The sequence below is a fragment of the Jaculus jaculus genome, chromosome 5 (assembly GCF_020740685.1).
Source record: "Jaculus jaculus isolate mJacJac1 chromosome 5, mJacJac1.mat.Y.cur, whole genome shotgun sequence".
Lineage (NCBI taxonomy): Eukaryota > Metazoa > Chordata > Mammalia > Rodentia > Dipodidae > Jaculus > Jaculus jaculus.
In genome coordinates, this window is record NC_059106.1 from 69422521 (window position 1) to 69449520 (window position 27000).

Genomic DNA, 27000 nt, shown 5'->3' on the forward strand with positions numbered 1-27000 from the left:
TTAGGGGATTAATGAGGAAAAAGTAGAGTAAGAGTGGGATAAGACAGTTAATGGGGGATGAAAATGATCTATCTATATCTATATGTATGTATATATACACACACACACACACACACATATATAATGTGTGTATACAAAGTAGTCAAAAATAAAAGTTACAGTTATAAACTTATATGGTGATAAGCTGGAATGAACAATTTGAAAAAAACCAACATCCTCAGGATATAATGTTGTCTTATGGGGTTTTGTTGCTGTTTTTACCTTCACTACAAAATGACTTGTCAGCACCTGAGAATCGCACAGTCTCCTTTAAAATTTTCTCAATTTTACAATATTCACACATTGCCATTACATTATTTATTTTCTTATATTCATCAGAACAATTCTTGCCACAGAATTGAAACATTTTACCCTGTAAAGAAATATTGAATACTAATTAAGCATTTGTTTTACCCTTATAATATTTTCTATCCCTCTTACTTTCAAAACATACAGTCTAATTCTGAGAGATGAAAAGTTATAAAACATTTACAGATAGTCCTATTTATAATCAACTTTTACCATGAACCTACATTTTCCTGTTTGTTTCTTTTGCATTTTGTGAGAAAGATCTCCCTAAGTAGCCCAGGCTAACCTTGAACTTGCAATCCCCCTGCCTCAGCCTTCTGAGTGCTGAAATTACAGGTATGTACGACCACACCAGCTATGACCCTTTACCTTATAGTCAAGAAGTTCTGGTTTTGTGGCAAAAAGACGGTTACAGTGTTGACACCTGAGTTTCACAACACTTCGTGCAAACCCAACATGCTGAGATTGGGCAGCTAGACGCTGGAGACCAGCAGCAGCAGAACTACTGATGGTGGTGGGCGAGACGGCAGAGGTGCTTCCTCCACTTGCTGACACTGTTGAACCAGTGGGAATGCTCACAATTACTTGACCCTGAGACAAGGGTACTACGGAAGAATTCATTCCCGTTGGTTTGTTGAACAAATTCTAAAATAAAATAAAATAAGACTAGATCAGTCTAACCTTTATTCAAAAGAGTAAAATTATGCACCTAAATGTGCCAGTCATAATTCTTGGTATATAACAAGCTAAATTCCAGACCTTTGAAGAGTTTATAACTGAATAGTTAAGTCTCATTTATGTAGGAAAAAAATATTTATAATCTTCAAACTAATATTTTCCCAATAGAAAATCTGTGATATAATTTTTTAAATAATATTAACTAAAAAGCCATACTGGGTCTGGGAAAATGGTTCAGTGAATAAAGCACTTGTCATGTAAGCATGAGTACCTGAATCAGATTCCCAGAACCTATGTAAGGCTGGACACTATAGCACAAGCATCTTTAAACCCAGCATACCTACAGCGAGAGGGAGGCAGGAGACAGGACAATCTCCAGGAAGCTCATGGGCCAGCTAGCCTAATGAATACAGCAGTGAACAAGAGAACCTCCTTCAAACGAGGTGGAAGGTGAGGACACGCGATACCTGAAATTGTCCCCTGACATCTACACATATACTGTGGCATATATACATATATCTGCACTAAGACACACACATACACACACACACACACATCATCATCATCATCATCATCATCATCATCATCCTGAATCAATCTAATTTTAAAAGCAATTAAGGCAGTAATAAGCAGTAAGTTAAGCCAGGTCTTTAGTCCCAGCGCTCAGAAGGCAGAGGTAGGAGGTCACTGTGAGTTCCAGGTCAGGCAACCAGAGATGACATAATGAGTTCCAGGTCAGCCTGGACTACAACAAGACCCTACCTCAAAAAAAAACAAAAAAGAAAGAAAGAAAGAGGGGGGGGGGGAGGAAGGAAGCAGCAGTGAGATTACATTACCACAGCTGATCATTCACTGACTCCGGAGGAAGGTGCCTGAAAGCATACCTGGAAAGCTACCACACAAGTGTAGCCGCAGAAGTTGCGTATACTTCCGTCTGACATGGCTAGGTGATACTGAGGGATTGCTGAGATTTTACAACTGTTACACTGAACTTGTACACCTTAGCAAATCAAAATAAAAAACTAATGAGTAATACATATAAAATCTATGAGGAATTAGCATCAAACATACAAAACTTCAAGAGCTAGGTTATGGTAACTGAAGCTACACTCAATCAAACCACATCTAGACAAATCATCTAAAAATTGAATTAGTTACATTCTACCCTGAAACTGTAAAATAAATGGATCTTGAAATACATGACGTATAGATAAAGAAAATACATTAAAGAAGGTATATGAAATTCTTTCATGAAGGTAGAGAGGGTGCATAAATAGGTTAAGCAAATAAATAATCCAGGTAAAGTGATATTTTATTTTAAAGCCTGAAATATCTGAATGCTGCCTGAACATCAACTCAATATAGACAAAAATCTGTGCCTACAAAAGCATTAACTCTTCAGCTATTCTACTTTATAGTTTATGAAAGCAGTATTACCTGCAGAAGTAACCATTTTAACTCTGTAAGCAGATAAGCAATTAACAGAACAGAAAAGTTCTGTTTTCCCCAAGCTATTGGTATTTTCAATCATTTCTGCTGAGGATCTCAATGATTTGCAAAGCGCACATGGTGTAATTTTGGCTGATTTCTAGTAACAGAATAAAACAACATTCATTTTTACCAAATTCATACAGCATTATTCTTTTGAAATGTTTATATTTAACTATGCTGAAATACTATTATGTTTGTGTGTAGTGTTGAGAATAAAACCCAGGGCCCTGCATTGAAATGCTATCTTTCTTATGCACGAAACATTTTAAATTAGTAGTTTAAAACTTTTTGCAATTACAATCCTCAATAAGAAGTTTACAAAGTAACCTCATATACATACTTTTCCAAGATTTTGAATTTGTGTATTATATATGCATGAATATGAAACTTAAGAGTTTCACAGATAAATACATTTAATAATATATAATACACATCCTACTATATTTCATTAGTGAATAATACTGGCTATAACCTAGGAATTTAGGATTACTTGACTATAAACATACTTTAAAATGTTGTCATAAGCATTAACACAGAGTTCATGATCTTATATTACTCACATCCTGAAAATTCAAAGAACATGTAACAAGTGCTACATACAAATAAACTCTTAGCTTAAGAAAGTAGTAAATTTAGCATCAAAAACTCAGTCACTAATAATAGTATGCCATAAGCAGTAAAATGTTTTGCTTGTTTTTTTTCGAGGTAGGGTCTTGCTCTAGCCCTTGCTGACCTGGAATAGTCTCAGGGTGGCCTCGAACTTGCAGCGATCCTCCTACCTCTGCCTCCCAAAGTGCTGGGATTAAAGATGTGCACTACCACAGCTGGGTTTTTTGTTTTTTGTTTTTTTTTTTTCCCCCCAAGCTAGGGTTTCTCTCTCTCTCTCTCTTAGCCCAGGCTGATCTGGAACTCCTACCTCTGCTTCTCAAGTGCTGGGATTAAAGGTATGAGCCAGGCAGCCAATCTTGTATAAGTATATAAATATAAGCACGTTTACACTGTAGAAATATAAACAATCAACTGAATCAATTAGGGACTCAATAGAAAATAAAGCTAAATGCTAGACCTAGCAAGAGATTTTAAGATCTCCCCCCTCATCTAGGATATATTTGTGACACTTGAAATTAAAATAGACACATATTAGCATATGCCTGGAAGCTGGGACATCATCTGAATCTCCAACCAGATTTTGCCTTTCCTCCCAGTTAGAACTACAAACACAAACTTCATTTACGAGGCTTGAGCCAAGAGCTTCATCTTCGTGAAGCTTTTGCTGACACGTCTTGTCCTATCAAATACAGTTGACTATTTTCAGTGGTGACGGCATTTCAAGACACCTCCATCACATCTTCTACTTACTAACTTGCACATCAGGAGACATGTAGATCCCCAAAACAGAAACTACAGACAATGTTGTTGAATTTTTAGTTAAGAAAGGAAAGTGACAGAAAACAACCATCTACAGTGTGCCAGACTCTATCCTAGGTGCTCTCACTCTCATTTTGTATAATCCTAAAAATGCACTTGGGTGCTAGCAAGAAAGTAAATTAGAATGCAGAGTTTAACTGTTGTCCCCAAGGTAAAAATATAGATGAACACAAAGTCTGTTTTACTAATAACACTCCAGATTATTTTTCCTCAACAGTACGCTTTTATTTATTTTTTATTTTTATTTATTTATTTTTGGTTTTTCAAGTTAGGGTCTCACTCTAGCCCAGGTTGACCTGTAATTCATTATGGAGTCTCAGGGTGGACTTGAACTCACAGCGATCCTCCTACCTCTGCCTCCTGAGTGCTAGGATTAAAGATGTGCGCCACCACGTCTGGCTAACAGTACGTTTTTAAATTTGTGTGTGTGTGTGTATATACACACATATGTTTGTGTAGGTCAGAAGACAGCCAACTTTCAGGTCTGCCCTCACTGTTCCACCTCATTTGAGACAGGGTTTCTCTCTCTCTCTCTTTTTTTTGGTTTTGTTTTGTTTTGTTTTCGGAGGTAGGGTCTCACTCTAGCTCAGGCTGACCTAGAATTCACTATATAGTCTTAGGATGGCCTTGAACTCATAGTGATCCTCCTACCTATGCCTACTGAGTGCAACTTTTCAATTATCCAATGAAAGCATCTGGAAAATTCTCTTGTCTCCACCTCCTATCTTCCTATCAGAAAGCTGGGATTACAGAAGCCTGCCATGGCTCCCAGTTTCTACATGGGGGTCTGAGGATCAAACTCAGGTACTCAGGCTTCAGTGGTAAGCACTTCACCCAGTGAACCCTCTCCCCACCTCCAAAATACAGTTTGTTTGTTTTTTTCCTGAGGTTGGGTCTCACTCTAGCCCAGGCTGACCTGGAATTCACTATGTAGTCTCAGGGTGGCCATGAACTCACAGTGATCCTCCTACCTCTGACTCCCGAGTGCTGGGATTAAAGACGTGCACTATCATGCCCAGCCCCAAAACATATTTTAATGTATGAAAAGGGTAACCAGTTAATTGGCCAAATTAAAAGCAAAATATGAATTTAAAATTAAGATGTTTTATTTGGTTTCTCTTCTGAAACATGAATTCACCCTTAGTGACTGAAAAAAGTATCATGAAAGAATAGCCGTTTCTTTGTTTTGTTTTTCGAGGTAGGGTCTCACTCTAGCTCAGACTGACCTGGAATTGACTATGTAGTCTCAGGGTGGCCTCAAACTTGTGGTGATCCTCCTATCTGTGCCTCCCAAGTGCTGGGATTAAAGGCGTGTGCCACCACAACTGGCTTATCTTTAAAATACTAAAATTACTACAAACTTTAGTAATAATTTAAAGGAAATTTTCGGACACCTCATCAATATTGGTGGGCTATATGATTCACCGTTAAAAAACAAAAAACAAAAAGGGGTTGGAATGGCTTACGGTTAAGGTGCATGCCTGGAAAGCCTAAGGACTCAACGCTCAATTCTCCAGGTCCCACATAAGCCAGATGCACATGGTAGCACATGCATCTGGAACTCGTTTGCAGTGGCTAGAGGACCTGGTGTGCCCATTCTTCACCCCTCCCAATAAAAAAAAAAAAAATCTTAAAACAAAAATGCAGGACAGGAGAGATGGCTTAGCATTTAAGGTTCTTACTTAAAAAGCCTAAGAATTCATGTTGGAACCTCCAGGCCCCATGAAGCCAGACGCAGTGATGCAACCATGCAATGTCGCACACGCACAACAAGGGGGTACAATGTGTCTGAAGTGCATTTGCAGCAGCAGAAGGCCCTGGAATGCCCACGCTCCCACCCCGCATCAAAAAAAGGGGGGACCCTGGAGAGATGGCTTAGCAGTTAAGGTGTTTGCCTACAAAGCCAAAGGACCTCAGTTTGATTCCCCAGGACCCACGTAAGCCAGATGCCCAAAGTGGCACAAGCATCTAGAGTTCATTTGCAGTAGCGAGATACCCTGGCACACTCATTCTCTCCCTCCTACCCTCTCTCATACTCTCAAATAAAAATAAAAATTAAAAAAAGCAAATGCACCAAAAAAAAACCTTTTGTAAAATTGTGTTGTAGAGCTGAGAGATGGCTTAGTGGTTAAGTCACTTGCCTATGAAGCTTAAGGACCCAGGTTCAATTCTTCAGATCTTACGTAAGTCAGATACACAAGATGGCACATGTCTCTGGAGTTCATTTGCGTTTGCTAGAGACCCTGACATGTCCATTCCCACTCTTTTTCTTTTTCTCTCTCCCTCTCTGTCTCAAATAAAAGTGAATAATAATAATAATAAAATTTTAGCAGAGTGATTTGGCACATGCCTTTAATCCCAGCACCTGGGAGGCAATGGCAGGAGGATAGCCATGAGTTCAAGGCCACCCTGAGACTACATAGTGAATTCCAGGTTAGCCTGGACCCTACCACTAAAAACCAAATAATAAATCTTTAAAAAATTAAAGCATTTAAAAAAAATTAATGTAGAAAGTATTTACTATTTCTTTATATCTACCAATTTAAAAATTATTTGTTCAAAATTTAATACCCACAAGACAACATAAAAGATTTCTGTGATATAGTTTAACCAGCTTATCCCTGCAAACCTCATCAATGCACAAAATAATGTATATCCTTATCTATTTTTCCTATTTCATGAAGAAAAAACCTTCACTCTAACAATTCAGGTTTTTACTTTAAAAAAAAATTTTTTTCTTTCTGGTTTGCAATTTTAATTTGTGTGGTTCAAAGGTCAAAGAACATATACACATGCAAATCAAAATACATGTCAAAGATTAGAAGGCTACATACCAAAAGGGTAAGACTGTCTCCAATAAAAATGTATTTTTATGCTTTTGGCATTTAAAATTTTTTGTTCAAAAATATTTATCACATCTGAAATAAAAGGCTATACTCTAGCTAGGCATGGAAGCATTTGGGAGGCTGATACAGGAGGATCACAAGTTTGAGGCAATCCTGGGCTATATACCACAAGGTTCAGGAAATCTTAGCTATATAGACCCAATCTCAACAAAACAAAAGAAAGCTATAATCTAAAAACATATTTCAAATGCATTTATAGAAACTGGCTTATTGAATACTAATATAGAACACTGAATACATATTCATTTGACAAATACTTATATGTAAAACATAAGCAAATACTGATATTAATATCTTTCACAACTATTTAAAAAATAATTCCCTCCCCAAAGCTGTGATTTCCTAGAAAGGAACCAACACATCAGGATTGACTATGGTCCAATACCTGCTTGTATGAGGTGACACACATTGAACTACAAAACTTCTTGGACTGTCCTTCAATCTGAAGCATGTGGCACTGCCCAGAGCCACTGTAACAGTAACCCCCACAGTTCTCACAACAGTTCATAGTGAGGTTGTTAGCAGAGCGAAACTTCGAGAAGCAGGCATCACTGCACAGTTTATGGACCACATTCTGATAGTTGACTTCATGTCGAATCTGATCATGAAAAAGCAGCATAAGAAAATAACCAAGTATCAACACCGTTCTTGAAGCCTTAAGCAGTGCACTTCCCATCACCCGTGCCAGCAAAGTAAACACATAACTTACCACAGCATTCTTCTGACACATGCTGCACTTGGTTGAAATACTGTTTGTATTTATAGTAACAATAGGTTTTTTTTTCAGTTCATATGTTGATAAACATGACTGACTGCAAAAATCCTTACTGGTGGTGGTATTTTCAAACTGGGCACTGATCACATCTTTTGGGTTTAAAATATCTCTAAAAATGATAACAAAGATAAAATAAACCACAGTATATTCCACTGTTTTTCTTCTGGGGACTTAAAAGTAACCAATTAAAAATAAGGAATTATAGTGAAGGGCATTTAAATTTAAATTTTGCAACCTTGGTTTTCTTGAATAAACTTACAAATTGTTTTAATCCTTTTTTGTTTTTTGTAAAATATAGAATATACCACCTACTTCCCAGAAGCAGCAGGAGAATTAGTGTACTTCAAAAATTAAATAAAGAGCTGGGCATGGTGGCGCACACCTTTAATCCCAGCACTTGGGAGGCAGAAGTAGGAAGATCGCCAAGAGTTCGAGGCCACCCTGAGACTATATAGTGAATTCCAAGTCAGCCTGGACTAGAGTGAAATCTTACCTCAAAAACCACATATACAAAAAATAAAAAAAAATTAAAAAGAAACACAGTAACTAGGATCAAGCATGGTAATACCTGTAATTCTAGCACTCAAGAGACAGAGGCAGGAGAATAGCAAGTTAAAGACAGGCTAGGAGGTACAGTGAATTCCAGACTAGCCTAAATTGCTGGGGATTTTTTTCCCCACCCATGTTTTTTCTTTGTTTGTTTTTTTTTTTTAATATTTTTTGTTCATTTTTATTTATTTATTTGAGAGTGACAGAAAGAGAGCAAGAGAAAGAGATAGATAGAGAATGGGCGCGCCAGGGCTTCCAGCCACTGCAAACAAATTCCAGACACGTAAGCCCCCTTGTGTATCTGGCTAACGTGGGTCCTGGGGAATCAAGCCTGGAACTGGGGTCCTTAGGCTTCACATGCAAGCGCTTAACCACTAAGCCATCTCTCCAGCCCTTCTTTGGGTTTTTGAGCAGCATCTCATGTGGCCCAGGCACATCCCAGACAGACTCAAACTCATGATCCTTGTGCCTCCACTTCCTAACTATGAGATTACATGTATACACCACAATGCCCAACACAAACCATTATTTTGAGGAACAAGGCAAGGTCTCACTAGGCTGATCTCAAGCTCACAGTAATCCTTCACACGCACTCTCTCTCTCTCTTTGTTGTTTTGTTTTTGTTTTTGGAGGTAGGGTCTTACTCTAGCTCAGGGTGACCTGGATGGAATTCATGTAGTCTCAGGGTGGCCTCATACCTCTGCCTCCCGAGTGCTGGGATTTAAGGTGTGTACCACCACACCTGGCTCTGCCTTGTCTCTTAACTAGAATTACAGGTATGAGTCACCATGTCCAGCTCAAGACTTTAAAAAGTAAATATACATATTAAATTACAGAATATGTATACTTAAGCATGGTTACAAAAAAATTAACATATCCACATTTCAAAAATCTACTAGGTAATTATGCATTACTAGCAAAGGCAATGAAGATTTAATACTTAAGTTTTCCCAACACTCAAGCCATAACTGTCACCAAACTAGTCCTTTTATGTTGTTGTTTTTTGTTTTTCAAAGTAGGGTCTTGCTCTAGCCCAAGCTGACCTGTAATTCACCATGTAGTCTTAGGGTGGCCTCGAACTCACAGCTTTTCTCCTACTTCTGCCTCTTGAGTGATGGGATTAAAGGTGTGTGTCACCACGCCCGGCTACACCAAACTAGTCTTTCTATAGTAAATTACCAATTTAAGTGTAAGCCATTTTAAAACCAAATTTTTCAAATAGGTGAACAAAGCTTTATTTATTTATTTATTTAGGAGAAAGAAGAAAAAGAGAGAGAGAGAAGGAGAGAAAGATGAACAGCATGCCACTTCAAATGAACCCCAGACGCATGTGCCACCATGTGTATCTGGCTTACTTGGGTTCTGGGGAATCAAATTGGGTTTTATGCCTTGTAGGCAGGTGCCTTAACCGCTAAAGCCGTCTCTCCAGCCCAAACAGATGAAATTCTATGAAGTGTCTCTTAAGATCATATAGTTCAAAATAGTTCAATAAATAATTATAATATAAAACTAATACCTGATAGCATACTAACCTGAAACATGTAACTCCCAATCTGTCTCCCATACTTAGTAGCTCTAAATTGTTGTGCATTTTTAAGCTTTTTTGCCTATTAGGTTTCTATGTATTTCACAGAAGAATTTACTGATTGGCTGATACAATAATTAAGACATGAGCTGAATCCTGAGTTAAGACCGAATCCTGAAGCTGGGTGTGGTAGTGCACGCCTTTAATCCCAGCACTGGAGAGGCAGAGGGAGGAGGATCATTGTGAGTTCAAGGCCACCCTGAGACTACATACTGAATTCTAGGTCAGCCTGGGCTAGAGCAAAACCCTACCTCAAAATACCACACAAACAAAAGAAAGGACGACGACGACAACAACATAATCCATGCATGTGTACGGGAGCTCACAGTTATGGGGACAAGTGGGTCAAAATACTGTTATAGAAGCATTCCTAAAATACAGAGTAGCAATAATTGTGTGGGGTTGTTTCCTTTAATTTTTTCAATTCGGAGTTTACTGTAACCCAGACTATTCCATAACTCATGGTGATCCTCCTACCTCAGCCTCCTAAGTACTGGGTTTAAACAAGTGTGCCATCATGCCCAGCAGCAGTAGTAATCTTGAAAGTCAGACAACGTAGTATCCAAATACAAAAAAGGTCTGGGGGTAGAGTTCAGCAGGGAAGCACAGGGACAGCATGTGCAACGACCCCAATTCAACCCCCAATACAAAAAGTAAAAATTAAAAAAAAAATTCCATTATTTTAGATCAGACTATATGTAGCCTAAAGTGATTTCCAAAAGAAAACCAAATGTGGCATATAAAACAATATAAGGGCTGGAGAGATGGCTTAGCGGTTTAGTGCTTGCCTATGAAGCCTAAGGACTCCAGTTTGAGGCTCCATTCTCCAGGACCCACGTAAACCAGATGCACAAGATGGCACATGCATCTGGAGTTCATTTGCAGTGGCTGGAGGTTCTGGTGTGCCCATTTCTCTCTCTTTCTCTCTCTCTCCCTCTTTCTCTGTCCCTTTCAAATAAACAACAAAAAAAATGTAACAAATATAAAACAGTATTTATTTTTTTAAATCTTTTGTTTGTTTTCCAAATAAGTGCATTATGGGCTGGAGAGACGGCTTAGAAGTTAAGGCGCTTGCTTGCAAAACCAAAGAACCCAGGTTCAATTACCCAAGGCCCACATAAGCCTGATGCACAAGCTGGCACCTGCATCTGTAGTTCATTTGAGGGCTAGAGGCCCTGGCGTGTCCATTCTCTATCTGCTTCCCTCTCCCTCCCCTCCTTCCCCCCCTCCTCTCTCTCACAAATAAACTATTTTTAAAAGTCTGGGTTTGAGTGAGACTCTGCTTGCAGGGGGAGGGGGCATGTACACACACACAAACACACACACACACACACACACACAGACACAAAGTGGGGTTGGAATGATGGCTTAACAGTTAAGGCACTTGCCAGCAAAGCCTAATAACCCAGGCTCGATTCCCCAGTACACACATAAATCAGATGAATAGGGTAAGGCATGCATCTAGAGTTCATTTGCAGCAGCTGAAAGCTCTGATGCACCCATTCTCACTGTTTGTCTTCTATCTCTCTCTGCTTACAAGTAAATAAGTAAGTTTTAAAAATATTTTTTTTAAATAAGGTGGGAGCTGGAGGGATGGCTTAGTGGTTAAGGCATTTGCCTGCAAAGCCAAAGGACTCAGGTTTGATTCCCCAGGACCCACATTAACCAGATGCACAAGGGGGCACATGCGTCTGGAGTTTGTTTGCAGTGGCTGGAGGCCCAGCCACGACCATTCAATCTCTCTTTTTCTCCCTCTGTCAAATAAATAAATAAAAATAAAGCATTTGAAAACAGCAGGTGGTTGAGTGTGGTGGCACATAGGGAATCTCAAGACAATATGTAGGTTAAAATGATGTGTCTTCAGATACAGCAATGGTAGACACCAGGAACCATATGATAAATGACAATAACACATATGAATAAGAATTTAAAAATGGGGCCATATATTTTAAAACTTATATGAGGTACCTGTGATTATTTAAAAAAATAAGTGATATATATTTAAAGTACTTGGATATCATGAAAAGAGAAATATCACTGACATTTTAGTAATTGCTGATCCTTAAAATAATTAAAGAATCATTAAAACAAGTTATTGCATCAACCACCTTGTTTCCTGTACCAAAAAAAAAAAAAAAGTACATTATCTCTGGTAGCCTAATTTTCTTTTAACATTTTACATGAACTCCCAGAATTTTTCACAGCTACTAGCTAGAGTTGCCATGTTTTGTAACAGACTGCTTGAATTTATTCCTCAAATTATGTCACCAAACATCAAACTTATAAATCAAATTTTGCTTTTAAACTAAATATTGATGAAAATTTGAAATCTATCTTATATTCAATGTACATGGTTTTGGAAGAGTTTCAGCCACATGTAAACAGACCTCCAGTAAACTGAAGTTGTACAAAAGAATGTGTTCTACATTGAGTATCTCTTTGCTGAAATGTTTAAAACCAGAAAAGCTTCAGGTTTTTTTTTTTTTCTTTCAGGTTTTGAAATATATGCATGTGTATTACCGGGTAATCATCCTTAATCCAAAAATCTAGAGTACTCCAAAATCAAAAACAAAACAAAACAAAACAAAAAAAAAAAAAAAAAAACCAACAACAAATCTTGATATCATGCTACCAGTGAAACAGCTTTAGATTTGGGCTGAAGAGATGGCTTAGCTGTTAAGGTGCTTGCCTGTGAAGTCTAAGGACCCAGGTTTGATTGCCCAGATCCCATGCAAGCCAGATACACAACGTGTCACAGTCTGTCTTCTATCTCTCTCTGCTCATGTGTCAAGTTCATTTGCAGTGGCTACAGGCCCTAGCACAACCATTTTCTCCTCCTCCTCCTCCTTCTTTTCTCCCCCCCCCCTCGCTCCCTCTCTCTCAACTAATTAAATAAATACATAATCCAGGCGTGGTGGTGCATGCCTTTAATCCCAGCACTCAGGAAGCAGAGGTAGGAGGATTGCCGTGAGTTCAAGGCCACCCTGAGACTCCACAGTGAATTCCATCCAGGTCAGCCTGGGCTAGAGTGAGACCCTACCTGGAAAAACAAAACCAAGCAAACAAAAAAAGCTTCATGGGCTAGGGAGATGGATCAGTGGTTAAGGCACTTGGCTACAAAGCCTAACAACCTAGGTTTGATTCTCCAGTACCCACGTAAGCCAGACATACAATGTGGTGCATGTGTCTGGAGTTAATTTGCTATAGCAGGAAGCCCTGGCACATCCATTTTCCCTCTCTCCTTGGAAATAAACTAATAAATAAAATACTGTTTTAAAAGCTTTAGATTTTGCAGTACTTTGATATAGATTTCAGATTAAGGATGCTGAATCTGTCTAACCTTAAAAAATAATCCAAGAACAAAAAGTTGCAACATTTGTTTTTGTTAAATAACAGCCATATTATAAGAAAAATCTAATTTCTTTAGGAATCTGAAATCCATTCTACACTTAGATGGAGTACAGTGTATATTTCAACTGCTATCTTACCACCCCAATGTACTCTTGGGGTTGTTTCCATGAAACGAAGCTAACAACAGGATGGGAAAAAACATCTACACATACTCCAACTTCTGTTATATCCCAGCTATAACTCTGTCAGAAGAGATCATCTTTCTCCCTTCCCTGACAGAGAAAAGACATAAACACTGAAAGATAACACAGTAAGTCATGGCTCATATAGAAAAGCCAAAATATTACAAAACAAATCCCTCAAAAAACATTCTTCTTCTTTTTTCAAATGAACTCATTCAAACAGTTTGTAACAACCACCTTATAAAATATATTAGAGTGACCTTAATATTCATACCCCTTTTTTGTTATCTGATATTTCAACGGACCTGGTGAAGTAGTTCAGAAATACTGAAAAGATGTTTCATTTAAAGGAAAACATCGAATAAATTTCAGTGATTTAACAGACAGAAACATAACCTTAAATACTTGTTGGACTTAAGATCTCTTCTCTATAGTTACAAGAGGATGCCATAGTAATACAATACTCCCAAATGTGCATCTTCAGTTACATAAGGGATCTTTTCTAACAAAGATGGAAGGTTGATTTCAGAACCATTTCTGAATTTATAAAAGTCACGTTTAACCTACCACTGCAAAAGACTGAGAACAGCAGCAACATGGTGACACTAAAAGAATGAAGTATTTAGAGAAAAAAAACCCACGGAAATGTAGAAATTCAAACATAATATACAGCTGCAGCACAGTGTACACTAAGACAAAGGAAAGAAATAAAAATGATAATTTAGAATTCTGCTATACTTTGAGCAACTTGAACAAGTTTTCTTGGTGAGAGGAGGTGGTGGGCGGGCAGGTGGGACTGTGTATCCAGTCAGGCACAGTGTAGAGCAGAAAAGCTGAGTAGACCCTTTCCTCTGGTAAGCAGTTTGCCCCTTTTGGAGGATTTTTTTACAACCAGAACAGGAAACTCGAATAGCTGTGGCTGGAACTGAAGGAAGCATTTTATTCATGCCAGATGATGCCAGTGATGGCTGAAAGCCAGTAGTCAACTGTGGAGCTTTAAAAATAAAACAGAAAGAAGAAAATCTAAGAAATTTTAACATTTTAGCATGCATTTTTGTATTGGTTCTTTTTCTTTTAGAGCAAGTCTTGAAACCAAATCATAATTATGCAACATACAATGCAAAGGCATTCTAAATCAACAAAGAGAACTGCCTAGTTTAATAATACAAGTAGAAACTGCTTCTCAATTATGTTGGTCAGAAGAAATACATTTCATTTATTCAGTTCTGATTCTTACCAAGAGGACTGCCACTGACTGAAAACACAGCACTGATTTTCAGTTCCCCCTCTTGAGTTTTGTGCTGCTGGCCATGACTATACTCCTTCAAAAAGGAAAAAATAATAATAATAAATACAGAGAAACAATAAATACCTAAAGAAATCAAGCCATCTTACTAGTGCTATACGGAGATGAAAAATCTTCACAGGATTAACATTAATAAGTAATAAAATATAAAACAGTAAGCAAACTATAATTAACAATAAGGGTATAATATACTTATATATGCTAGCAGAGTATGGGGGGAGTATTACCTACCTAAACAGCCCAATCTTTCAAAATTATCTTGAAAACTCTGATATTACAGTATTTGAATTTACTGTATATTATAAAAGTAATACATAATCACAATATAAAATTAAGATAGGAAGAAATAACAAAAAACTAATCATATTTATCAGCCCCAAAGAACCAGAATATTCTGTTGGTATATTTCTTTCCAGTCTTTTCCCCTCCTTTCCTCAAAGAAAGGTTTAGCTTTTTTTTTTATATAGCTGTAGTTATTCTAAGTTTTTCTTACAAACTCACATTGTACTCTCTAGCATTATTTGAGCCTTTATACATTTTGTATATTACTCAAAATAACTTCTTTTAGCTAAATACAAGTGTTTCTAAGATTTGACAGTCCAAAAACCAGAGGTCTAAGTAATGAGAATTCTAAAACTTTTTTTTTTTTAGGTAGGTTCTAGTTCTAGCCCAGGCTGACCTGGATGTCACTATGTAGTCTCAGGGTGGCCTTGAACTCATGTCAATCCTTCTATCTCTGCTTCCTGAGCACTGGGATTAAAGGCGTGTGCCACCAGGACTGGCTGAAGCAGCATTTTTAAGTTGCGAGATCTCAATGGATGCTAAGTGCGTGCGTGTGTCCAGTCGTGACCAAGCACTGCGAGCGCCAGTGCAGCCCAGCGCTGCTGCAACACTACTGTTCAACCTCGATACTTTGAAGTGGCAGGTTTTTTAAAAGATGTTTAGCACAGTAACACTAACAAATACTGCAAAGACTCCTTATTTTTGAAATGCTGAAGTATCTCAGATAAAACTTTTGTGGTGGAGGACACTATGCAAGCTTGAGAAACACCACTATGTTACTGATACATATGGACATAGCAGACGACACAAGGTGACTGAGGTATGTGCACTTGATTCAGGCAAAGAATACTGAACTTTCAATAATTGTGATTTAATATAATAAAGTTATTTTTATTGTTTATGCGTTTCTAGACAGGGTCTCCCCATCTAACCCTGGCGGGCCAGGAACTTGCTATGCAGAACAGACCGACCTCAAATTTGCAGCCATCCACCTGCCTCTGGCTTCCTTATGCAAGAAATACATCACCACACCCAGCTAGTAACAGTATTTTTAAAATGCCAAGTTATGTAAAAAGCCATAACGAACGTAATACTCAAACTTTAAATAAGGTAAGGATAAGTACTACTTATTTTTTCCTTTTGTCTGAGAACTCCAAACTGACCCTGCAGGACACTGGCATAATAATGTGGCTTCTTTCATGTTTTCACATATTTAGTTCAATCAGCAAGGCCAGAATGGCTATCTTTGTGAACACTCATTTTAATTATTTGAGTAGGTTAGTAGGTAAAGATACATAATAAAGATTTTTGAGATATTACAGATGCTTTTCCCCAACAAAACTGTTTTTATTCCAGTAACTTATAAAAAAAGCCAATTAAGTCTTTCCAGTTTGTTTTAATTTGCAGATTATGCAAAAAATCTGACAATGTTTACCTTTGTGATTTCTTCTATCTCTTACAAAGTTTTACTTCCATAATAAAATAATAAGAAAGTGGTTTCATTGTTTATTATAGTCCTTTAATCCAGGGGTCAGCAAACTTTATCTGCAAAGGGCCAGATAGTAAATATTTTTGACTTTGCAGGCCATATGGTCTGTTCCAATTACTCAACTCTGGTCTCTGCTACAACTACCCAACTCTACCCTGGTAGAGCAAAAGCACCCACAGACAATATGTAAATAAAACAACGTGACAGTGGTCGGAATGACAGCATTTAAAAAAGCACAAGATGGACTGGCTTTGGCCAGTCACTGATAACTTGGGCTTTGAACCATTTGGAATGGGGCATGTTTCTTTTTCTTTCACTAAATAGTAAGTTCTGTCCTCTTGCATTCACTACTACATCAAATCATTTGAAACTAATGGCTACCTTGGACTATCGTATGTCATTATCAGCCTGCTTAATCTTTCTATCACACTAACTGAAACTAACTATAGGATATCTAACCATCTAATATGGTTTGTCATTCCAGATCTATCCAAGTACTTTTTTTTTTTTTTTTTTTTGGTTTTTCAAGGTAGGGTCTCACTAGCCAAGGGTGACCGGGAATTCACTATGTAGTTCCAGGCTGGCCTCAAACTCAGTGATCCTTCTACCTCTGCCTCCTGAGTACTAGAACTAAAGACATGCACTACCATGCCCATCTTTGATCTCTCCAAATACTTTTCCCAAAATATCTATGTAATACATGGGTATATGCACACCTATTCTTCAAAAATACAGAACCTAATCACTGATATTTTTATTATACTGTATCTTAATTTAGAAATACCTGATGTCACAGAATTTCTTACATTTAAAAATATGGTCTGTCCAGCTGACAGAAAGCTGCAAAAACCCATCCTGCATGCAGTTCAATGGGAGAGAGAGAAATTCCCAGTGAAGATACTCCACAGTAGACACTGCAAGCCTTGTATTTGGCCAGACAGGCTAAATGAGCCAATGGGTGCAATAATAGCACATCTGTCATGGTGGAAACCAACTTCCCTCTAATTGGACTGGAGGCCCATTCCATGGGAGGGAATACAGCCTTGATACTGAAAACCTACAACAGGGTAGTCATGAGCCCTAGGGGTGTAACGTCTGCTGCTGTCTAGCTAAATGTATATACTATGCTTATCAAACTGCCCAGTACGCACTTCTCTTAATGTTCATACCCTTATATTAATGCTACTCTCACTTTGGGTAGAGAACCTTCTCTTTTCAGATGGCAGTGACCTTGGAATGACTCAGAAGGCATCATGGTGCAGTAAAGAGTTGACAGGAATGCTCAGCACTGCGATATCTCTATCACACTTTCCAAGGATCAGGGTCTATTGTAGAAGAGGTGGCGGAAAGAATGTAAGAGGCAAAGGAAGGGTAGGACTCCTTACAACGTGCTTCCCCCAGACACAAAAATGACCTGGATCTCCATGATCCCTCAGTGCCTGACAGTACCTACACAAGACCATCATAATAGGAGGAAAAGATGATGACATCAAAATAAAGAGACTGACTGAGAGGGGGAGGGGATATGATAGAGAATGGAGTTTCAAAGGGGAAAGTGGGGGGAAGGGAAGACATTACCATGGGATATTGTTTATAATCATGGAAGTTGTTAATAAAAAATGATAAAGATATAAAAAAATTAAAAAAGAATAAAAACACAAAATGAGTAAATAAATAAAAATATGGTCTCTCCAAGTTTTCTTACATAAGTTGTTTGCTAGAAATAGTACATCTTTTGCATTATTTTCTCAAAGTAGAAAGCTAATTTATAGAAGCATTACTATCTTTTATATATTAATATATTAGATATTTATGTTTACATAATTATTAATTCAACCATTTGCTCCACTATATTAGTTTTGTTTTGTTTTGGTTTTTTTTTTGGTTTTTGAGGTAGGGTCTCATTCTAGTTCAGGCTGCCCTGGAATTTACTATGTAGTCTCAGAGTGGCCTTGAACTCACAGTGATCCTCCTACTTCTGCCTCCCAAGTGCTGGGACTAAAGGCGCACACCACCATGCCTGGCTAGTTCTTTTTTTAATATATAATTTTATATTTTTTATTTGAGAGAGGGAGGGAGAGGGAGAGGGAGGGGCAGAGAAAAGAAAATAGACATGCCAGGGCTTTTAGCCATTGAAATGAACTCCAGATACATGTGCCACCTTGTGCATGTGGCTTTATGTGGGTACCGGGGAAATTGAATCTGGGTCCTATGGCTTTGTAGGCAAGTACCTTAACCACTAAGCCATCTCTCCAGCCTTCTATTAGTTTTTAATGAATATCCTTAGCTATGATTATTTTTATTTATTTTTATATTTTATTTTTATTTATTATTTGAGAGGGAAAGAGACAGATAAAGAGAGAATGGGTGCAAACAAACTTCAGACACATGTGCCCCCTTGGCATCTGGCTTATGTGGGCACTAGGCAATCAAACTAGGACTCTTAGGCTTTGCAGGCAACACCTTAACCGCTAAACCATCTCTCCAGCCCTAAATGATTATTTTATCTCCTCTTTTTCATTGTCTTTGCTTGTAATTCCTTTGTAGTATATTAACATACATTGAGGCAAAAATCCAAGAATTAAATAATAATGCTGACATCAGTAATTTGCATTCTTTCAGTAATTACAGAAGGTTCTATTATTTTGCTTTCAAAATCAGTGATTGTTAACTGATCAAAAAACAGACATTCCAAAGTAAAACCCTACCTCTAAAAACAAACAAAAAAAGGCATTTCCAGAGGTAGGTGGACCACTGTGAGTTCGAGGTCACCCTGAGACTACATAGTGAATTCCAGGTGAGCCTGGGCCAAAGAACAAAACAAAGAAAAAACAAAACATAAAGACATTCCCTTATGCTCCAGAGAGGATATATTCTAAGAAATGTATAGTAATTTATAAGATAAAATTTTGCATCTAGTAAAGGTACTTATAGTTGCATTGGTGGTGAAATACACAAATAAGGGCTGAAGAGTTAGTTGGCTTAGCAGGTAAGGCACTTGCCCACAAAACCAAAGAACCCAGGTTTGATTCCCCAGGATCCATGTAAGCCAGATGCACAAGGTGGCGATTGTATCTGGAGTTCCTCTACTGTATCTAGAGCTCCTCTGCAGGGGCTAGAGGCCTTGTAGTGCCCATTTCTTCCCCCCCCCCCCCGTGTGTATGTGTGTGTAACAAATAATAAAAATATCTTTAAAAAAAGAAATACATATATAAGTTGTTTTGTAATGTTGAGTTATCCTGAGATTCCCTATGTATGTAGTAATAAAAGCAAATTGCCATTGAAAAAAGAAATTGTTGTTTTTTTCAAGGTAGGGTCTATTCTAGCCCACTGACCTAGGACTCAGTCTATAGTTCCAGGCTGGTCTTGAACTCATGGGGATCCTCCTACCTCTGCCCCCCAAATGCTGGGATTAAAGGCATGTGTGCCACCACACCTGGCTAAATTTTTTTAAATTTTTATTTGAGAGAGAGTGAGTGGAGAGAGAAGCAGATAGAGAAAATGGGTGCACTAGGGCCTCCAGCAAATGCAAACAAACTCCAGACGCATGCGCCACCATGTTCATCTGGCTTCTGTGGGCACAAGGGAACTGAACTTGAGTCCTTAGGCTTGGCAGGTAAGGGCCTTAATCGCTAAACCATCTCTATAGCTCCTAGTCTTTTTTTAATCTCAGAAAACTCCAGACATGATCAGTGTCCATTAGTTCAAACTGAATGTCTCTAATTCACTTCTAGTTTGTTTACTGAGTTTTGGTTTTCCAAGGTAGGGTCTTGCTCTAGCCCAGGATGATCTGGAATTAGTCTCAGGCTGGCCTCCAACTCGCAGTAATCCTCCTACCTCAAGTCTCCCGAGTGCTGGGATTAAAGGCATATGCCTCCATGCCTGGCCTCTCTCTTATTCTGTGATGACAATACCAAACTTCTTGACACATTCTTTAAGTTAAAAAAATCTGGGCATGGTGGCACATGCCTTTAGTCCCAGCACTCGGGAGGCAGAGGTAGGAGGATCACCATGAGTTCGAGGCCAGCCTGAGACTACATAGTGAATTCCAGGTCATCCTGGGCTAGAGTGAAACCCTACTTCCAAAAACCAAAAAAAAAAAAAAAAAAAAAAAAAAAAAAAAAAAAAAACCAAGAAAAAAGAAAAAGAAAAAACAAAGAACTAGATTATGGGCTAGGGATGTAGCACAGTTTGTAGGGTGCTTATCTAGCATGAAGCCCTGAGTGAAAATCCCAGCACCACATAAACTGGGAATATGTTGATGTCCATCTGTCATCCTGGGAGGATCAGGAGTTCAGCTGCATAGTGATTTTGAAGTCAGTCTGGGCTACATAAGATCTCCCCCTCAAGAAACTAAATGAATGAATGAATGAATGAATGAATAAATAAATAAATAAATAATAAAGTCTTTAAAAAGGAAGCTGGAAGCCAGGTATGGTGGTGCATTCTTTTAATCCTAGCACTCAGGAGGCAGAGGTAGGAGGGTCACTGTGAGTTCAAGGCCACATAGTAAATTCCAGGCCAGGTCATCCTGAGCCAGAGTGAGACTCTACCTCAAAAAAAAAAAAAAAAAACCACCACCACCACCACCACCACTACCACCACGTGGGTGTGGTGGTGCACACCTTTAAATTTCAGCACTCTGCGGGCAGAGGTAGGAAGATTGCTGTGAGTTGGAGGCCAGCTAGGGCCTACAGAGTAAATTCCAGGTCAGCCTGGGCTAGAATGAGACCCTACCTCTATAAAAAAAAAAAACAAAAAACCCTAGATTATAAATAAGCACAGATAGGCTCTTTCTTGGCCACATAGCTTCAAGTAATTGAGCTAATCAACAAAATTCAGCTCCTTCTTGTAGAAACATGGGGGCATATCTTTTACTGGAAGACAAAACAATAAAAGCATCCATAAATATTATTTTAACTATAGAAAAATACTACACTAACATAAAATAGGATTAAAATGAGCACATAAAACTAGGAAACCAAATAATGTAATGCTAGCACCAAAAGCAGGAAAATGATGGCTAGTAAGCCTAGAAGTTTGTAACTGAAAAAAAATAATGGCAAGGAAATGGGTAGAAGTTAAATATACACACATCTATATGTATGAAACACACACATTTCAGCACCTTATTGTTTTGAAAAGGTTACAGCTAAAACTATGAGTTAATTAAATCATAAGAAAAGTTAGTAGTAGCTGATGGTCAAAAGAAAAGGATAGCCACAATTGTAAATTCTAATAATACTTTATGAGGATAATGATACTGTTTTTGAGATTAAGAAAATATTCCAGTGGAAGTCCCTCTTCTAGTCTATAGGGAGTGAGTAAGATTAATAAAACATTATGTAGTAGCGAAAAGCAGTGAGTATAAATTTCCAACGGTCAGGTAGGAGAAGCACTTAAATAACAGGACCATTAAGGAGGAAGAGTACATGGTCAGGAAGGAGAAGAGCAGAGCGACTGGGTAGAAGAAAAAATAACAGGAAGTAACGAACCAGTAACTACAGTTTGTAACTTAAACTCATGTCAGGGATTTCTGGAAGAATCATCAAAGATTTGATTCTACAGGACCATGGAACTGTGTGAGTGAAAACAGAGAAGACTGCTCAGGTAAAACCTGGCTTTATCTACCCATGTACTGGGACTGTTTGACCATTAGAACAGGATAAAGAATGTTTTGGGATTTTATAGCCAGGGATACTTACCTTACTACAGGACTCTTTCCAAGCATCCAAACAATTAATAATCATTATAAAATTTGATATTCAGCATGTTAAAAGATTTTTTCATTTTTAAAAAAATATTTTATTATTTATTTATTTATTTGGCATAGAAAGAGAGAATGGGGACACCAGGGCCTCCAGCCAGTGCAAACAAACTCCAGACTCATGCAGCCCCTTGTGTATCTGGCTTATGTGGGTCCTGGGGAATTAAGCCTGGGACCTTTGGCTTTCAGGCAAACAACTTAACCGTTAAGCTATCCCTCAAAACCTTTTCCTGGTTTTTGAAGTAGGGTCTCACTATAGCCCAGGCTGACCTAGAATGTACCATGTAGACTCAGGGTGGCCTCAAACTCACAGAGATCCTCCCATCTCTGTCTCCCAAGTGCTGAGATTAAACAAAGGTGTGTGCCACCACACCCAGCTGGTTTCATTATTTATTTTATTTTTGAGGCAGGGTCTTGCTCTAGCCTAGGCTGACCTGAAACTCACTATGTAGTCTCAGGCTGGACTCAAACTCACAGCAAGCCTCCTACCTCAGCCTCCTGAGTACTGGATTAAAGGTGTGTACACCATGCCTGGCTGGTTTTTTTTTTTTTTTTTAATTTTGTTTATCAAGGTAGGATCTCACTGTGGCCCTGACTGACCTGGATTCACTATGGAGTCTTAGGCTGGCCTCGAACTCACAGCAATCCTCCTACCTCAGTCTCTGAAGTGCTGGGATTAAAGGTGTGCTCCACCACGCCTGGCTCTGATTTCATTATTTTTAACAAGCATATAAAACATAAGCACTGCCATCTACCTATCCATTCTATTCATATTCTCTCTCTACTGGAACCTCAGTTTTAAAACAATATTACTAATAACTTTTTTCCATTCCTTCTAATCGTCATTATATTTTGCCATTGCTATTAAATGCTGTTTTCCCCAAGAAATGTCCATGGGTCATATACAAAAGAAAACAAAGCCTTTTGTACCCTGCTAGCATTATGTTTTCTTAGAAAATTTCCACATCCACACTGGGACAATTAGAGATCTGACCTGCATAGAAACATGCTTATAATCATCTCAGAAATATACAACCTAGCCGGTCTTTAATCCCAGCACTCAAGAGGCAGAGGTAGGAGGATCACAGTGAGTTCGAGGCCACCCTGAAACTACAGAGTGAATTCCAGGTCAGCCTGGACTAGAGTGAAACCCTACCTTGAAAAACAAAAAAAAAAAAAAACTATATATGAAAATATATATAACTATATATATATTATAACTATATATATATATTCATACATACATATACATATATACATATACATATATATACTGGATCTGAAAAGGATTTTACTAAGTGAGGTAACCCAGGCCCAGAAAGCCAAATGTTGCATGTTCTCTCTCATATGTGGATCCTAGCTACAAATGACTGGACCTCTGTGTGAGTAGGAAGAAAACGTGGTAGCAAAGGCCAGTAAGCCAGAAAAGAGATATAAAGGGAAGATGAAAGGAAGGGAGGGGGTACTTAATAGGATGGTATTGTATATATGTAAGTAGAAGAACAGATTAATGGGAGTGAAAAGGCCCAAGTGAGGTCAGGGGAAGAGATTGAGTAAAGGAAAGGTGGAGGGAGGGCTAATCAAAATCTAAGAGAATATAAATAAATCATATGGAAACCTACTTTTTGGACAATAGAACACTCAGGAGCCATAGATTGTTGCTAGAAAATTTTCAGTGCTAGGGATGGGATATCTTCCAGTGAGTTGTTGGCCAGGGAGGTCCCTGATACCCCCAAAACATCACAGGCAAAGGCCTTTGCCCAGGCCCTTGGTTTTCCACCAAGAATAGATGGTAAGATCCTATTGCTGAAGACTCCACATACTTGAGCTGCAAGGTCCTGAGAAATTCTGCTAGAACTGAGCTGATAACCTCCTCCATGTAGACCAGATGACAGAAAGCTGGAAGAAGCCATTTTGCATGCAATTCAATGGAAGAAAGAGAAATCACCGGTGAAGATACTCAACAGTAGACACTGCAAGCCTTATATTTGGCCAGACAGGCCAAATGAGCCAATGAATGCAATAGTGGCAGGTCTGTCATGATGGAAACCAACTGCCCTCTAATTGGACTGGAGGCCTGCTCCATGGGAGGGAACACATCCCTGATACTGAAAACTTAAAACAGGGGTAGTCATGAGCCCCAGGGGTGTAACATCCGCTGCTGTCTGGCTAAATGTATGTACTATGCTCACCAAACTGCCCAGTAAGCACTTCTCTTAATGTTCATACCCTTATATTAATGCTACTCTCAATTTTGGTACAGAATCTCCTTTTTTCAAATGACAGTGACCTTGGGATGACTCAGAAGGCATCGTGGTGCTGAGAAGAAGTGACAGGAGTGCTCAGTACTGCAATATCTCTATCACAATTTCCAAGGCTGAGGGTCTATTGCAGAAGGGGTGGTGGAAAGAACGTAAGAGACAAAGAAAGGGTAGGACTCCTTATAACATGCTCCTCCAGACACAAAATAGCCTGGATATCCATGACCTCACAGTGCCTGACACTATCTACACAAGACCATCATAATAGGAGGAAAAGATCATGATATCAAAATAAAAGAGAGACTGAGAGGGGGAGGAGATATGATGGAGATTGGAGTTTCAAAGGGGAAAGTGGGGAAAGGAAGGGCATTACCATGGGGTATTTTTTTATAATCGTGGAAGTTGTTAATAAAAATATTTGAAAAGAAAAAAATTATATATAGATATCTATCTATATATTGTTAGTAGTAAGTCTTTGTATCTGCTAAATATAATATATATATAAAGATATCCTAAATAGATATATATATATATTTAGGATATTATATATAATTAGGATATATATATCCTAATGAACTTTCCTTAGGTGTTGGGATGTTTATCTCTAAGTCAGATGCCTAACATTTCCATTTTCCTGGCTTCTACAAACTACCATCTACTTTTTTTTTTTTTTTTTTTTTTTAGGTAGGGCTTCACTCTAGACCAGGCTGACCTGGAACTCTGTAGTTCCAGACTGGCCTCCAACTCAGCAATCCTACCTCTGCCTCCCAAGTGCTGGGAGTGCCACCACACTCAGCTTCCCATCTACTTTCATGTTCCTCCTGTCTTCCTTGAGGCGACTACACTCACAGCCACTACTTTATCACCACTGTTCTAATGTATCTACCTTCTTCTTGGTACTTTGGATGTCTTGCTAACTGAGCATCTCCTACCTACCTGTACAGTCACCTATTCCTTTTTCTATATAACAATGGTTCTCAATAGCAAATGGTCTTGCTTCCAAAGGACATTAGGTTGTGATGGCTGGTGACACTGAACAGGCAGAGAGGCCAGGAAGCTGCTAGAGACGCCACAACGCACAGCACATGTCTTCACAACAAGTCTTCTCAGTCAAAAGGTGAACGGCGCTGGGTTGAGAAACCAGAGTGAAAAAGTCTCTTCCACTCAAGTCTCATTAATACACATAAACCTTATAACAAGAAGGACAAGAATGAGCCAGCACTGGCGAGGCAGAAGTAGGAGGATCGCTGTGAATTCAAGGCCACCCTGAGTGAATTCCAGATCAGCCTGGGCTAGAGGGAGACCATAACTTAAAAAAAAAAAAAAAAGACAGGAATGATAAGCTTCCTCTGTATTAGATAATATTTCAGAGAAATCCCTAACTCTTGTTAGCATTGCTTCTTACCCACCAATCCATACCATCTGAACACCAACAACAAAAAATTTGAAGACTATCTTCCAACATTTGCTACTACTATTTACTGATTGCTTAGATCTTGTCCTACATTTAAAATTGAACAGCAAATGACGTAAGTTCTTTCTTCCATTCCAACCACTACAGTGCCATCAACTGCATGACAACTTAGCTGACTTTAGGATTTCAGTTATAGGGTTTCTGTGACTTTCACATCCAGAGGAACCTTGGCAGAACAATAGTTCCCTTTTTCTTACTACTCAACACTCTCAAACTCAGAATCACAATCACTCACCAAAGCCTCCTCACCAATAAACTGGTTCAAATATCCCTTTCAAAGGTAATCTAAATACTGGCCCCTCTTGAAAGACAGTCAAATCCACACCTAACCTGTACTTCATTTATAGCAGATACAAAGACTTACTACTACAAAGAAGGCACACTGCAAACCCATCAAGCACCCTAACCCTTCAGCTACACCAGCTGAACCAACATTCAAACCCTTGAGTACACACCAGCTTCTTAATACTGCACTGGAAAAAACAAACTGCCAAATCACAGTCATATCAAAAGATACAGAAGATAAAGCCTTAATTAGTATTCAGGATATGTATATACTTTTGTTAATGCCTTACAAGACAATTCAAATAGCCTCAAACGCCTTTAAAAATCATTTTATCCTGTCAGTAAACTACTTCATCTCCTGAGCACTTTTCTTAAATGAGCAATTCAATGTATGGAACAAACAGATAGGGGGAGACGCAATGTTTACTTGAGCATTTTCAGGTTCATCTTTAATTTTGTCTAGAAGTCCCTGCTGAGGTGCCATTGCTTTGTCATACTCATCATCCAAAGGCTCTTCTTTAATCCTAAGATTTGATGCATAGGAATTCCCCAGTTCCGAACCAATGGATTCTTTATTGGCAAACGGATAGCTGGAATCCTAAAACACAATATAAAGGATTAATAAATATTCAAATTTAAAATGTTTCCTCTTCAGGATTAATACCCAAAGAAAAGCTCATTGGAAATGAAGAAATCTATGGACAAACAATGGAGACCCTATGCCTAAAGTATATGTACTATAGATCTAAATATCAAACATAAAGAACCTGAGAGCTAAGGCTTCTTAGAATGTCTCCAAAGATGTCCGAACCCAAATAATAAATTTGAAAAAAAAAAACCAGT

General features: G+C 38.4%; 1 protein-coding gene across 4 annotated transcripts in view; it reads right to left on the reverse strand.

The window, feature by feature from the left end:
* The window catches only part of Zmym4 (zinc finger MYM-type containing 4), a 152877-nt gene that overhangs the window by 59074 nt on the left and 66803 nt on the right, over positions 1 to 27000 (reverse strand). For 2 of the 4 annotated variants that reach the window (XM_045149029.1, XM_045149030.1), the window contains exons 5-13: positions 26585 to 26755; positions 14531 to 14615; positions 14032 to 14287; positions 7561 to 7735; positions 7237 to 7449; positions 2464 to 2614; positions 1911 to 2026; positions 718 to 993; positions 262 to 412 (exon numbers count right to left, since the gene is read on the reverse strand). In XM_045149029.1, the coding sequence (XP_045004964.1) occupies positions 262 to 412; positions 718 to 993; positions 1911 to 2026; positions 2464 to 2614; positions 7237 to 7449; positions 7561 to 7735; positions 14032 to 14287; positions 14531 to 14615; positions 26585 to 26755 (1594 nt within the window). The remainder of the gene's footprint in view (positions 1 to 261; positions 413 to 717; positions 994 to 1910; positions 2027 to 2463; positions 2615 to 7236; positions 7450 to 7560; positions 7736 to 14031; positions 14288 to 14530; positions 14616 to 26584; positions 26756 to 27000) is intronic. The other 2 variants (XM_045149033.1, XM_045149031.1) reach the window with 2 other exon arrangements.